Source organism: Eriocheir sinensis, chromosome 44 (genome assembly GCF_024679095.1).
Source record: "Eriocheir sinensis breed Jianghai 21 chromosome 44, ASM2467909v1, whole genome shotgun sequence".
Lineage (NCBI taxonomy): Eukaryota > Metazoa > Arthropoda > Malacostraca > Decapoda > Varunidae > Eriocheir > Eriocheir sinensis.
Window position 1 is genome coordinate 8808704 of NC_066552.1, and position 15963 is coordinate 8824666.

Consider the following 15963-nt stretch of genomic DNA (forward strand, 5'->3'; position numbering starts at 1 on the left):
ACTGTACATATGGACTACAATCTAGAGGCAAATGCAGGATACTCACTAAGCACAGCTGAAAGAACATTATTGTTAATGAACCAGCCCACCAGCCCAGGCAGGTCCCAGTGGCCCTGTGGGCGGTAGGCACTAATAGCAGAACATTGCAGGACATAGTGTTTGAGCGTGTGACCCCCTGGCCTGGCACACAAGCGGCAAGGTACAGGGTCAGCCCCACTGACCTCCCAGTAATATCTATAGCCCAGCCTCAGCCGCATCACCACCAGATCATAGGATGCACTAAGCCTGCCATAAGTGTGGGTGCAGATACTTGATACCTGGGCATAGTGAATGCTGGAGGGACTACCATCCTGACACCTCAAGGCAAGCTGCAGATTGGTAACAGACTCACTAACAAGGGATCTTAGTCTATTCTTAACATAATTATAGGTGTATTCAACACCTGGGTGTACATTGAGATCATCAGAGGCAGCACGAGCAAGTCTGTCTGCCTTTTCATTATGGGGCAGCCCAACATGTGAGGGCACCCAGATGAAGTGTGCAGTAGCACCACAGCGCATTATGCACTTCTTCCTCCTTCCCTTCCACTTTAACCACTTTCTCCTCTTCTTCCCTGCCTCCCTTTTCTTTTCCACATGCCTTCGTCCCTCCAAAACGCATCACACCGTTGCTAAGAAACCAACTCCAAACTGAACTGTGACGTCACGAGGCTGTCATCAGTGGTGCTAATCTCGGAGGTGATAACAACTTCATCCAAGGAACCTCTGAAACGACACACAGGCGTGCACCACCCCTGTGTACACCTGCACACCGCAATACCTGTAAGAAGTCCAGTAAGTCAATCTCAAGTTGGGTTTGTGGGTCTCAATGCACTTTCCAGCCTATGTCTTATTAGATTATGTTATGTTGTTTGATGAGTTTGGATAGGCTGGTGCATTGGTTGGTGAGACCTTTCGGTTCTTTGCCTGACGGTTCACCCTAGCATGGCTCATAGGGAAAGGTCATCCAGGTTAGAAGAGAAAGTCTAATTTGGTCTGGGTACTGTCTACGGGTATCTCAAGGTGGTCTTTGGGTTTCAAGATGGGTACAAGTTGGTCTTTATTATTCTGGGTGCTAGCTGGGTTGGTCTGCCATTCTGTCAGTCTCATGACCTACAGCGGCAATTATCTTTTCACTTTCAATGAAGCCGATTTTACGGTACGGTATTGCCTTTACAACGGCACCGCTGGTTTTCCTACTTCCTCTATATGTATTTACAGTTTTTCTTGTTTCAGACTCCAATAAAAGTGTCCCTATCATCCCTGTCCGTCCTGCACGTGTTAATTGTTATGTAGGTGACAGCTCGGCGCCTCCATGACCCCCCTGGAAATGGCTGCCTGACAACCTGCTCAACACACATGCACGGGCGGGCGGCGGCCAGCTCCCCCCATGGCCTGTAGGACCTGCCACTCACTACCTCGGGTGGGATCCTGGTCGCCTCAAGGTACCCGTGTGTGACCCTGTGTGCATCTGACCACCCTCTCAAAATCCGCCAAGCTCCACAAAGTCCTGCACTTTTAGAAATCTTTGCTACGTAAGAATTCGTCCTTTTAGGTGTACCTGTGCTTATGTGACCACCCTAGCAATTAGCCTTTAGTACCACCTTTGAATACCACTCGTCTGCCCGTGCTGGCCGGTGCTGTGCCTCCTGCCGGGCAGCTCTCGGGTAAGAATTCATTTTTTCAGGAATGACCTATACCTCAAACCTTCCTTCCTCCTTATTATCGTCCTCCTAGTATTATTACCATTCCTTCTACATCTTCTCTCATTCTCTCATCTCCTTTCCTCTCCTCTCCTTCCCCTCTTCCTTCTCCTCTCTACATTATCTACAGCTCTCGGGTAAGAATTCCTAGTTTTCAAGGAATGATTGTTCTCCACCATCCTCTTAACGCCAGTCTCATTAACTTTAACTGATTTGCGTTGGTCCACATGAGTGTATGGAGGCAATGATGGCATCCTTTCATGGATAGATGTCCTTCTCCTTTTCCTTGCCCTTAAATATAAGGGTATATCCCTAAGGGAAGGGTCAGTACATCAGTACAAGGCAAGTCCCAAGCCATGACTCCACATGTCTCTCCACATAACAAGGATGGATCTTACTCTTTAGAAAGCCAAGGTTATCTACCAAGCTAAGCTGCAGCTCCATCGCTAATGTAACCTGATGGATAGTAACCTATTGCCACTAATATAGTAACCTATCAATGCTTAGTTAGTTGAGAATCATTTATAAACTAACAACTCCACCCCAACCTAAGAAAACGGCACCATATCCTATGATCACAAAAATAATAATGATGCTTCTAAGGATAGTAACCTATTACCTGTAAAATCTTAACGTTTTCCCTTCAGCTCGATTAATAGTGATGTGGGGTATGCAGTTTGATGAGCTGCTGCGTGGTGAACAGCTAGTTTCAATTGGCCTAGACAGACAGTAATAATGCCCTGTCTAGAATATTCAGTATTATTCCAGAAGTACACCCGCCTCGCTGCAAAGGACACTTTTGTACTCTATAAAGTACTCTGTGCACATACAGCACTCTACCATCTTGCTTTCCATTGCAAACCACCTATTTATGAGAATTATATTATTCTTTACAGATATGGAGTAGAGGACCTGGAAACAGTGCTCTAAAGGGAATGACTTCGATGGTTCGGACATGTAAAGAGAGCATGGGAGGGTACAGTGCTGGGAGTTTTGGAGAGATTGAAGGTAGAAGGAAAGACCAGTTGGTAGACCTAGGAAAACGTGGAGGTGTAAACAGGAAGACTTGGTATTGATGGGATTGGATGAGCATCGGGCAAAAGACAGTAGAATGGAGGAGAGCCATAAAGCGTCCAACCACTCAGGAAGAGTGAAAACGAACGTTAAACGAAATGATGATGATGATGATATTGATTTCTTAAAATATGGTCTGGAGGATATAATGAGGAATTTATATATGTATGTCACAATATGGCAGCAGAGCACAGGTCATGTATATATGGTCGGGTTAGTTTGGTCAGATCACGTTAGATTCAGTTTAGCTTGATTTAATTGTTTATGATGAACATGTGATAAGCTTCATGCTGCAGCATTGGTTGTTGTCACTGGCAGTCAGTGGTCCATACTTCTGGGATTTTACCAAATTTGTGCGATGGCACCCCCCTAGGAAGAGATGCCTACCCCCTCCTTTGCTTACAGATATTCTTACTTTGTCACCAGGGAAGGGTCAAAATCCACCCAGCCTGATCTAGATGTCAGTCATGAATTAAGGTAAAGGTAAAGTTTGGGGCATACACTATACCTGCATGTGGCCTTGATGCTCATCTCTGTCTCTGACCCTTGAGCCTGTAAGGGTAAAAACCCATTATCCCGGGGCACAGGACAGGTGTGACATAATTGTGTTACCACAGTTTACCTTCTCAAGGTTTCCCAAGGTAACTACTCATTTATCAACCAGCCCACAACAGCTGGGTAAGCAGCGCCCACAAATTCATAGCTGGGCATGCCAACCACTACACCATGAAGGATAGTTGGGTGCTTGTAAGCTGTCTGAACCCACTTCACCCTACTGTCAGTCACCCTAGGACTATTTACTGTACTTATGTGAGCTCTCCAGAGCTGCAAGGCTGCAAGCACCACAGCAAAAAGAGATTCTGCAACAGGTTTTACCATGCTTGCACTATCTTGTGGAGGCTGACTTGAGGCTTTATAATTATAAAATTATCTAACAGTGTCCAGAGCTGCATCACATAAATGTAACTTCTAGGATGTATAGATGAGCCAAACCTGAACATCAATTTTTTCACTTTATAAAAACTGCCACTTGCAGCCTTGTGATGCTAAAGGGTTTGTGTAAATATCTCTGTATGACTGTAGTCCCTTCATTGCAGTATAGTAGAATGGCTGGTCCAGAGAAGATTGAGAAGTATGAACAACTCTTGAACAATGTCTTGAGAGAAAACTTAAGGTCAGTATATTTGGCTGTTTTACATAAGAAGAATGTAATTTTTTGTATTCATGGACATTATTATTTGATCTTTTTTTATGCATTACATACTTCTGGACTATAATTGCTTTAATGGAAGAAAAATATGTGATACTGTATCATTTGTTATATATGTCAAAAGCTATAGATTCATATAAAAAGCCTTGAAAAGAAAATTTAATGTTTTAGAAGCACTTGAATAGGATTGTTCACAACCGAGTTATAATAACCGTAATTAAATGAAACAATGAGGCGATGATATCCAAATCTCTACAGAATCGTCTTAGAGGAGAGAGATAAGTTGTATGAGGACATAGCAGCACACTCGCAGCTGAAGCAGACAATTAACTGCATCATTGAGGCTCCGAACAGTGAGGGACTTCGCACCCAGGTGGATCTGGGCTCAAACTTTTATGTTCAGGCTCATGTGTAAGTTGTGGCTTCATAGAATTTTTTACTTGAGTACATTGACTCAGTATTGTTTATATCATTTATTATTTTAAGCATTCAGTCTAATTCAGTGGCGCTTGTTTTTCCTTTTACAGGCCAGATCCTTCACGCATCTATGTGAACATTGGTCTGGGTTTCCACCTAGAGCTTACCCTCCAGGAAGCTCTTTCATTCATTGACAAGAAGCTTGCCATATTGAATGAAAAGGTGGCAGAGTCAACGAAAAAGTCGGCTAAAATCAAGGGACAGATTAGATTTGTGTATGAAGGAATCAGGGAGCTGCAACAGTTGAATGAGAGAACAGCTGCTCCATAAAGTTAACTGTTTTTAGTATATGTTTTTATATTCAGTGAAGCTTAAATGGATGCCCCCAAAATTGCTGTTGTTTATGCCCATGATATCCAATACCCTAAGGTTTGGCTGAAATCAGTCCTTTTCTGTCTAGTTCTTTGGTTAGCTCCTTACTTATGTGGAAAGTATACAGACCTATCCTTCCCCTACATTGCCAAGGAGGATATTGTGCAGGAATTAGTGGGTAGCGTGGGTGTCCCAGAGGATGGGGTTCCATGGTGTCCTGTGGTGTCTCCTCGCTTACAAGGGAAAAACAGTTTGCTCAATAGTGACGTTCAGGCTCTCTCGGAGGAGGAGATTGTGAAGGAAAACAACATCCAGGAAGGTGGGACATGGAAGCCCCAGGAGTGCCAGTCAAGATATCAAGTAAGTAATGTTCCAATAAATATTGTTTTTTTTATATTGCTCCTCATAAATAATTATCCAAGATTTTTCTTTTCCTTATTCATGTTTTGGGATCTTTTTATTTTTTCCATTCTCCATTTTTTCAGGTAGCAATAATAGTTCCTTTTCGCAATAGAAGTGAAAACCTCCAGCAGTTCCTGTCTTATATGCATCCCTTTCTCACTAGACAACAGCTGAACTACAGGTATATGATGAATAGTATTACCTAGTTATTTGACTCAAGGATCATTTGATACTGAAAAATGTAATCTCATTTTGCCCAAGTCAGGAAAGTCATTCACCGAAAGTTCTTCTTCAATGTGAAAAGTAATCCCACTTTCACTCACCAGGATTGTAGTTGTTGAACAGACAGATGCAGCAGCTTTCAACCGTGCCAAGCTATTCAACATAGGCTTTGTGGAGACCCTCAAGCTTGACCTAGCAGACTGCTTTATCTTTCATGACGTTGACCTCCTCCCCCTGAACGACTACAACACCTACGCCTGCACCCACCACCCCAGGCACATGTACTCAGCTGTCGACACCTTCAGGTTGGTATACTTTAAGTTCCTTACTCATGACATCCACCCAAACAAATGCAATCTGTACTCAGCTAGTGTGCAACCAAGTATGGGTGGCTAAGGACGATGAGAAACTAGTGATAACCATCGATTTGATAAAAGGCTTTAGTTTTGTACCATTATTAGAAACACAAATGAGAATTAGTTGCCCGAAGAGCCATACTCTAGGTTTGTGCCGTAAAGAAGAGAATGCACCTCCTTCTGTTAGCAATTTTACATAGTGTGAAGTTTTTGTTTTCATTTTCATGTGCATTATGATCTACTTATTCCATTTGTTGATGATTATCATGTTCAATAAACTCCCTTTGGAGTGCATTGATTACTTCAGTGTTTTAATCACCACAGAGCTGAAAATGGGTGTTCTTGGCCAGTTTTAAGGGGGGCCATATAAATGCTCTTTTTTTTTTTTTTTTTTTTTCCCATAGATGTATCCCCCATGTGTCCAGGTGTGGCCGACAATTGTAAACAAACTAAAAATCCTACAGGAGAAGTTGCGCTAGTGTTCATACATCACCAACACTCAGTTCATACCTAGCTTTTTTCTCTAATAGCAAGACACCACCAAGTATAGAGTAATGAATGTTACCCAGCACTGTAATCAAACCAATGTGTTGGCAGTGTTGCCCACCTCACCATCCAACCCTCAGGTGACAAGGTGGACAACAGCACCAATGCATTGGTTCGATTCCGGTGCTCAGGTGCTGGGTAATATTCAACTTGCCCGGTTCTTGACTTGTAGAGGAATGAATAAACATTGATATTTAGCAGCAGCATTGATAATCATCATCTGAATGCCATTTCTTATATTCTCAGCATTCTTTTCTTTCTATTCTTTGCAGACCTTACCATCTCTACCATCAGTGATAGAAAGTTGATCGTAGATTCACCTCTGAATTTCCTTTGCTTCAGATACATTTTTCAATAAGATTTACATGTTTCCATTTCAGATACAACCTCCCTTACCGTAACATATTTGGAGGGGCAATAGCCATGCAGCGTGTCCACTTCCAGAAAGTGAATGGCTTTAGTAACAAGTTCTATGGCTGGGGAGCAGAGGATGATGATATGTACAACAGGATCAGTGACGTGGGGCTGACATTCATTCGCTTTGATCCTGAAGTAGCCACTTACATCATGCTGTCTCACTGCTCCAGCAGACCTGAGCAGACAAACAACCCAGATCAGCACCTCAAAGTCAAGCAGGGGGATGAGCCCTCCGCGGAGCAAGACGGGCTGTCCAACCTCTCATACCAGGTAGTGAATCACCAGACAAAAAGACTCTACACTTGGCTGCTGGTGTCTTGCTGATGCACTAGGATTCGGAACATGATGAAGATTCTTAGTCCAAGAATAATGTTTGTACAGTGTGATCAGGGCCAGTTTTAGGTACAAGCAATATGTGTGACTACTGGGGTCCCCTTTTTTTGGCAGAGTTCTCAAACTATTCATCATCTAGGTATTCAAGATTATTGATATTTGATATTTTAAAATTCAATTGGCCTATGTAGATGCAGGATGAGGTACACTATGCAACCCCAAAACATAATTCTGCTTAGGGTCCCCAGAAGACTTGAACCAGCACTGAGTGTGGTATTGATATTTTATAGGTGATTTCTGTGATTTTATGCCTTCGATGGAATGATAAATTGTGCTTCAATGATTTTAAGTGTTTCAGAGTAGTGTGTTCACTAAGTGTCTCAGCAAGATTTTGAAATCAGTGTAATTTATTCTCTTGACCCTAATTTAAAAGATTAGTCTTCTAGGAGAGTGTAGATTTAGTTTACTTGAAGGTAGCTTTCGTTGTGAGGGACCAAGATGCAAAAGTGGTTGACGAGGTAAAGCTCAGCACCATTGAGAAGTAGTACATTGTGATGAACAGATGCCCTCCTCTTTTCTAAGCTTCATGAAATAATCAAATTTTTCACATTTTAAAGCTGTATAGGTTGTAGAGAAGAGATACAATGTATGTGATTCTGTTAAATGATAATCCTTAAAGTAATTACTAACATTTTGTCTATGTATTGATTCTCTGCTCAGGCTACTAATAGAAATGCTCTAGTGTTAGTAAGGATCCTAGGGTGAGGAAATATTATGAAAGAAATATTCATTGTAATTCTCAGTCTCACAGGTTGATTAAGTGAGAAGTAAGGAGATGACATGGAAGGTATTAATTGTTTCCAGTCGCCTCGGGCAGTGGGAATAATTAACATCTTGTCAGAAATACTCTTAGTCGTTTTCCTCTCTGCTTTTCACATCAAAAGTTAAGTCCCTTGTGGCCTGTATTGTGACTGCTTTGATTCAAGTTCCTGCATAGTTAAGCTGTGTATAAATGCTTGTTCCTTTGTATATACGTATACATGTTATTTATCTTATACATTCTTTATGGCCCCTTAAGCATGATCATGACTGTTTCTTGTTGGTGGTTATAGTCTCAGGAGTTTTGTGAGCGACATGATTTTTATGATTATTTATTTACTTTTTGGATGATGCAAGCTTATCAATAAACCGTAGCAGCTCAAAGTTGTTTGCATGATCAAGGTTACGTTGCCAGTGTTCGTGTTTTTCTCAAGAGCTCTTAACTTTTTTTCAGAATATAGTGAGGACTTACCCAAGGTTTTACAATGAGGAGCAGGAATATAGGCGTGGCATGTAAATAAAGAATGAACAAAGGTTGGTTTCAGGACCCATGGTATAGTAAAAATTCATGGATGTTTTAATACTCCCCACTGCTAGGCACCTATCACAGAGAAGACACCTAAGTTCCTCATGAAATGTTGTCTTTCCCTTGCTTTTTTCATAAGTTCTTAGACATTTTCAAGACAATACCTGGATCATATTTATTTGGTATTGTAATAAAAGCCAATATTTTGCTTTTTGTTGGTCTTCAACATTTCTCATAATTCTTTGTTCATAGTCTTCATACACTTCTGGAGGCCCATAGTCTTCAGTTTCTTCCTTTCATAAATATGTTGTCAGAATTTTTAAGCCACAGTTTAGTCAGGACAAAAAAAAAAGTCAAAGCAAGCAGGTTACACAACTTAATTTGGGGTGTTTTCAATACAATTTGAGTTCATTTGAATACGCTAACCTTTCAGTCCACGCTCCCGGCTGTTACCAGAGGGAAGAGTTGGCGATGGCGTAATACTCACCTTCGGGTTACGTAAGTTTGGCTTTCTCCGCGCCGTCCACCATAGCCCCGCCCCGCCCCGCCCCGTGGGTGGGAGGGCAATACACTTCTCAAATTACTAAGCTGTCTAGACGGTGCTGCTGTACCGCCCACGACCCGCGCCAGTTTTAGGAGGTCCAGGGTTACCCTCGCCAGGTAATGCATCGTTACCGCAAATCCAGAGTCCTCGAAACCTGAAGCGGAATCTCAAGCGGCCAACAAGTAATTTTGCTCCTGACATCACTTCCTTTATTCCTTCATATTTACAGAATTTCTTTACATTTTTCTTCTCATTAGTGAGTTCAGCTTTTAAGGGAGGAAAGATGGCGCGCTTTAAAACGTTTTTTTTAATGGAATTTGTATATCCATGAAGTCCACGAAAAATCGCATCATCGTCTCATCAAATGCATGTAAGCTGAAATTTTCGAAGTTAGTTAAAATCACAGAGCATCAAGTCAGAATCAGAAGTTTTGGGTCTAGAAGATTATGGTCCAGTCCCTTGCGAGCTCTAAGCGGGATAATTTTTTTGCGGTCCCATAACTTCAGCCCTCCTGTATTGATAAAGGGTAATAAGATTGTTAAAATGTTTGATAGCAACATTCATCCGTTTTCTTTCAGTTTCATATATTTTGGGGCTCCTGCAGACAAAGGGATCCTAAGGGGCAGCATACATCGACCCTAAAAATATACAGCACTATACTAGCAGCACAGTAAAACAATGACATCGCTCCTCTACCCTGAGCATCATCACCTCCTCCTCCCCCCCTCACGAAGGACTCCAGCTCAGCGTCATGGACCAGAATTTCTTACTTGATGTATTTTAGGATCCAACTTAAATTATAGTGAAGCCCCACCCGCGTCTGGTGCCGGCCTTGCTGCCCACGTCGGCCAAATCCGCATTCCTAGCGGCGGCAGGGAGGTGTTGGCGGCGGCGTTCCCCTGGGCGTGATATGCTGACCGCTGGCGTTCGGCAGGGAGGGGAGGGAGATGCCGCAAGTTATAGTCTTTTTCCTTTAGATTACGGTAAATAATATGTTTCAGAGGCAAAACATGATTAAAAATGAAAAGTTCGGACCACGCTGCTCCACGAAATAGACAACAGAGGGAGAAATGAAAAGACACTGATCAAGTTTAGTTTTGTATGTCTTCCCTCTTTGTTCTTTTTTGGGGAATAAAGATTTGATGTGACTCGTAGCTAAGGGTAAGAAATAACCATAAGGGAGGGAGGTGTTGCGAGTGTTGTTCTTATCTTTTTTCCTTTAGATTATAATGAATAATATGATTCAAGGGTAATACACAGTTAGGGATAAAAAGTTCGGAACATCTGCACTCTGAAATAATAGAGGAACAAATCAAAAGACACTGACCATAGTTAGTTCGGTGTACGTCCCCTTTTGTTCGTTTCTCGAGTATAGTTACTTAATCTGACTCCTCCCGCTTATATCTCGTGGTTAAGAGTCATAGATAATCATAAAAGTACCGGCTATAGCTACTCAAGGTAACGTATCGCATATTTCTATACCATTCTACCCATCATTTGCGTCCTTCGGTAAACGCTTGATCTCGCTCTTCCCGCTTTTATCTCGTTATTTAGGGTAGCCGATGATAAGCATAACAAGATCACCGGCGGTCACTCAAGGCTGAGTAAGACTATCAGGGTGTTTCCATCAGTGAGCATGGCTGCGTGTACATCACTTGCTTCGCGACATTAGATACGCCGCAATTACCACCACAACGACCACGGCTGTGAAGCTTCCGCCTACACGACACATGAATCTGGCCACTCAGTGCGATAACACGAACACCTACTTTCACTTTCATTCCATTTCATTGCCATCTGGGTTTCTCATTATAATGGACAGAGTGCTGAACTGAATGTGTGTCGGATTACAGGAAGAATGGAAGTCTTGCTCAAATTTAGATATGGTAAATTGCCACACTGAATAATTATAATTATCTAATGCATGTTATTGAAATGATGACGTCCCTCCCGGGTTGCCTATAATAAAGACAAATTCACGTGTGGGCTTTTAATGGTCTCACTTTCACGTGCGTCCTGCCAAGACCACTGCGATCAGTTAGTCACCGCGAACACGTAAAAAAGAATCTTGTTTAAAATTGCTTAAATGACCAAACCCACTTATCCTTGAGGCATGATTGAGTTTCAGGCATTCTTTTGGTTGTAAGTTTTTGTGTAATCTTTTTTTCGCGTGTGAATGGGTAACGAGAGAAAAAAAAAATCACGAGCCACGCACGCACGCACGCACGAGTTTACTGGATATTTTTGTATGCATAAGAAAATAATGCTATATTGATGAATAAATCATATAATAAATCGTAGCAAAAGATACTAAACAATTAAGATGGAGACTAAACGGAATTACTTTGAAGAAGAGGAAAATGGGCAGTCAGTATGGCATTAAAAGTTGCCCCGACAGCCACTGAGCCTCAGACGGCGCGGTGTCAGTGTTGAAGGGACCTGATGAGACCGATGCCGCCATGTCAATGTCTCTCATTTAAAACAAAACGAAAATAAACAATGATTCGGAAGAAATAACGAGTTGTCTTTTTGGAAAGTGAGAACCACATTATTAATAAATATGCATATACACACTTTCATGTGTTATCTCGGGAAAATTGCATGTGTGTTTAATTTACCATATAAACCAATAAAGTCGAATACGTGCTGGTGAGTCCAGTGGTGGTGGCAACAGGCAATGGCGCGGTGGCTGTATCACACACACACTGTGGTGGCGGCTGAGGGTAGGAGTGCAAATTATTGTATCCGTGTTGCTGCTCGGCACCGGCCCCAGCCATCGCCAGCCAGAGGCCTACTCGCGGATCTTCTCGGCGGGACGCACGAGGGTAGAATCCTAAGTGGACTTCCAAATACGAGCTTATGAATTCAGGAAGTTGGCTAATGAACCAGGAGCCCTTGGGCCCATCAGCCAGGCAGTCAACCAGCGATGCGGGAGACGGCATACCCAAGGGTGAGGAATGGGAAGAAAAAGTTTAAAGAGGACAGATGTATGAGATAAAAAAAAAAGGGACAGATTTACAAAAGATATGAAAAAAAAACGAGATAATAGTCAGGAGGTGTGAGTGCACCTGGTGAGCCCCGCCCTACTGACACCTGGAAGCCCCATGCCCCAGCCCCCGGGATACCCATTGCTACCTTACCTCTGAGAACTAACATAGCATACCACCGGCAACCCGCCCTCTCTAAGGACGTGGACAAGGCCACCTGGGGTCACAGCTGGGCGTCCTTCACTGGAGCCACGGGTCTGAGATGCGCCTGTATCGTGATCTGGCGGTGAGGTGACCCAGGATCCGCGTAGACCTTGAGGTGACCCAGGGGCGCCGATCATCGCTGTCGCGGCCATCATATCCCGCGGAAATGACCGTCAAGGATGACCTGCGGGTGAACGTCTGGCGGATCTGCGGAAGGATGGAGAGAAAAGGAAGGACAAGAGGACGAGAAGAAGGCGCTGCTGTTGCTAGCGACGTTGAAGTGACCTTGTTGACGGCGCCATGGTGGTGAGGAAGACAGGACACAAATACTTTAGAGAAAAAAGAGAAGTAGCAAGACCGAAGAGGAAAACAGACGTAAAAGTAAACAAAGTCGTTGTAAAAGTCACTACACTTGCCATTGTGAAAGGCAACACAGATATTTTTGAAGAATAATAGATATGTAGTCACAAAGAAAAGCAGAAAGGGAAAACTCAAACGATAAACAGGGTGTTGGCTTTTTTGTCAGGCTTACTGCACCTCCAAGGCAAATTAAGTAAGAGGAGTGAAGGTGTGAGTGAAGTGGCTGAGAGGAAGGTCGCGGGAGGCAAGTAACAGCGCAATGGCAGTGTTACGAGAGTTTGCACGTGTTACATTTTTATCACACCGTACGCCCAGTCGGGGGAGAGAGGACGAGAAATTGGAATGAGGACCGTGAATACCCTTCCTCATTCCTTCGACTTAGCCTCTATTAAAAGTGAATCAATACACCATAACTCAAGTGAATAATGATCTCTTCGACCTTCTATTCATCAAGGATCAGGGGAATCATCGCCATCTTCCCCTTCAGCCCATAATCTCACATATACACAAAACAATCACGCGAGCTGCAAACCTCGCCCACAGAATTGTGAGCCCGTTAGTGTCACGATAAATATACACAATAAAAAGTGACGAGCGGGGCTGCAGCCTGGCATGTTCTCAAGGTCAAGGCGACGCTGTATACCTCAAGGAGCTTCCCTGCCCTTTATCTCTGAGTTCAGAAATAAAACGATGTTAATGATGCCCTACTACTACTACTACTACTACTACTACTACTACTACTACTACTATTACTATTACTATTACCACTATTCATAATCTAGAGCAGTCTGTAGTTCAACAATTAGTCAACGTCGGTCTGTATATGTGATTGTAGGTCTTCCCAGCACCCGTTAAGACATCTACTGCAGGTGTCTGAGGGGCGGCGGGGGCGAGGGTGATGGTAGTGACGTTAGGTTTGGGTGGGAGGGAGAGGAAAGGGAGGCTGCACGGCAACTATTCGACAAATGCAAGGTTGAGCGTGGACTAAATGGAAAGGTATGACAACGCGAGCAACATTAGCCAAGCCGCCAAGGTGAGGGCGCGGGCTCCGTAGAGTTGTTTGGTATATCGCTTCTCCAAAGCTAAAGGTTTAATCCGTTGTTCCCTCTTATGTAGCTTTGAGAGTTTATTGGTTTGTTAATATTTCTCACTGTTATATTTTTTTTCCTCTATTATCTCCATTTTCTCAACATCTGTCCATCTGTCTGCTTATCTATCTATCCATTTATCTTTACATCTGTTTTTGGAATGGCATGTCCGCTAGTTTGTCGGTTTGTCAGTACTGATTCATTATGTACCCCTCTATCTATTTACTTGTTAACTTATTTATTTACTTAACTTTTCAAAGTGCAATAATTGTAGCCTTCATCTAAATTCCCTTAGCAATTATAACTCATGGAAAGAAACTATCCCCATTGATCTGTGTGATGGACGCTAGAGCCAGTGTACTAGGTCTATTTTTTTCGTCTGACCTATAAAGTTCTTCAATTAATTAATAACGAGATAGAGGTGATGTAATACCCCACGTGGAGATACTCTAAAAGCCGATGCTTACCTCCTTTGTGTATGCATGTGTAAAAAGAAAAAAGATGCAAATTCTATATGTATTGTGCTTGAGGACCACCCAGTGCTTGAATACCGAAGCTTTTACTCTTTCCCTGCCGAGAATTCGTCTTTATTGCCTCTTGTAGCCTACTTCAGACGCGTGAATCATCCTCAATGCGTTTAAAGTCTCCTGCAGTCTCTTGAAGTTGTTATTTCCCCACGTCGCTCCTCCCAGCTCCTCGGGATGAACAGTCTCGCTCTTCAAGGCGTGGGGTGGCGCGAGGCTGGGCTGCAATATATAGCTCGTGTCCCATCTCGTATTGCTCCTCCTCTCCTCATCTCCCTCACGTCATCAATTCGTCGTGTTTGACGTCATGACCCCCCACAAGACTCACGACTGTTCCTAAGCACACACACACACACACACACACAGACACACACACAGACGCTTCATTGCATGCCTTGATCTCTCTGGATTGAGTTGCATTTATTCATTGGAAGTGACGTCACGGCTCACAAGCGACTCTGTCTTTTAATCGCCGGGATATTTAGGCTACATAGTGCTGCGTGTTGTCCTGGCAGTATTTCCACACACTAGACCTCTTCTGATCAAGGCGCGTGCAACACAAAACACAAAACAAAACCCCAAATAGTAATCCTCTATTGTGACAAGGCGGGAGGGGGTAGTAGTCGTTGAATAGTGTTGCGTGTTGTCCTGGTGGTATTTCCTCCAAGGCTCCAACACAAGACCCCTTAGTTCGAGGCGCGTGCAACACAAAACAAAACCCCAAATAGTAACCTTCTGTGTTGTGACAAGGCGGGAGGAGATAGTAGTCGTTGGCAACCGCGCAAGAAAGCCGTGGTCGGGGTCGGCTGCGGAGCGAGCGAGAGGATGTGTTGTCTTCAGAGTGATTCAGGAACGAGTGCAGGGTGGAGACCTCATGACGGCCGCACCGCCAGCCCGGCCTCCTAGTGGTTGCTACTGTGTGCGAGTGTGATGAGTGTTGTGGCGGTGAGGTGGTGAGCATCAGGTGGCAGTGTCGCGTGGGGCGCCACCACCACCACCACTCCTAGGGGCAGAGACAGCCTTCACTCTCTGCAGAAGCACACACGTCCTAGAGCCCTGAGTGAGACCCGACGCAGCGGAAGGGATGCGCGAGGTCCTCGACATGGCTAAGGGCACTCCAGGGGACGTGGGCGGCCTGCGGGGCTTCCTGAGCCCCGACGACCACCCAGACCTCCACGACATCTTCCACACGGGCTGCATCGACGACGACTACGAGGTGGAGAAGGAACCAATCGCTAGGTGAGTGACACGCCCAAGTAGTCTAGACTCTAGAGGTTACCACCGGTGACACCCGTCTGGAGCACTGCTGGGCGGGGGGTGCCTGGCCTGGGGGGCGGCGGGAAGCTGGGGTTATATTACATGCAGTTTTTGTGCTTGAATGGACGAGTGAGTGCCTTTGTGTCTTGGGAAGTTTTACATCGCTGTCAGAAAGTAACATATATGTTAGTCAATGAAAAAGTGGCGATAAAACCAGCAAGTATTACTGTGGTGTGCGAATTGCATAAGAAAATGACCGTAAGTCTTGCAAGGCCACAACATTGTTTTGTCACACACACACACACACACACACACACACACACACTCCCCCGCCCTCCCACCGCGAACACACCGCCTCGTTCTGCAACATAACCTTACGAACACGGCATTTACCACACGAGCGGCTTTTCCTCGCTCACTCAGGCGTTGCAGAAAGCATGTGTGATGGAATAAAAGTTACCACGTCACGCACGCTGAAGGTGTTGGCATAATCCCCGCGTCATCTCAAGGCACCCTCGGCGGGAAAGAAGCGGAAGAGGGAGGGGAAGAAAACGTGTTCCTGAA

The 15963-nt window shown here is 44.0% G+C and overlaps 2 protein-coding genes across 2 annotated transcripts; both read left to right on the top strand.

Moving 5' to 3' along the window:
* Positions 1 to 670: 670 nt before the first annotated feature.
* Positions 671 to 4772, top strand: LOC126980420 (protein UXT-like). Its single transcript, XM_050830338.1, has 5 exons — positions 671 to 833; positions 1335 to 1573; positions 3913 to 3989; positions 4284 to 4436; positions 4553 to 4772. The coding sequence occupies exons 3-5, from the start codon at positions 3922 to 3924 to the stop codon at positions 4770 to 4772; spliced, it is 441 nt and encodes a 146-aa protein (XP_050686295.1). The 5' UTR covers positions 671 to 833; positions 1335 to 1573; positions 3913 to 3921.
* Positions 4773 to 4817: 45 nt separating this feature from the next.
* Positions 4818 to 8478, top strand: LOC126980419 (beta-1,4-galactosyltransferase 4-like). The gene is made up of 4 exons (XM_050830337.1): positions 4818 to 5174; positions 5300 to 5397; positions 5543 to 5743; positions 6721 to 8478. The coding sequence occupies exons 1-4, from the start codon at positions 4818 to 4820 to the stop codon at positions 7079 to 7081; spliced, it is 1017 nt and encodes a 338-aa protein (XP_050686294.1). The 3' UTR covers positions 7082 to 8478.
* Positions 8479 to 15963: the final 7485 nt, after the last annotated feature.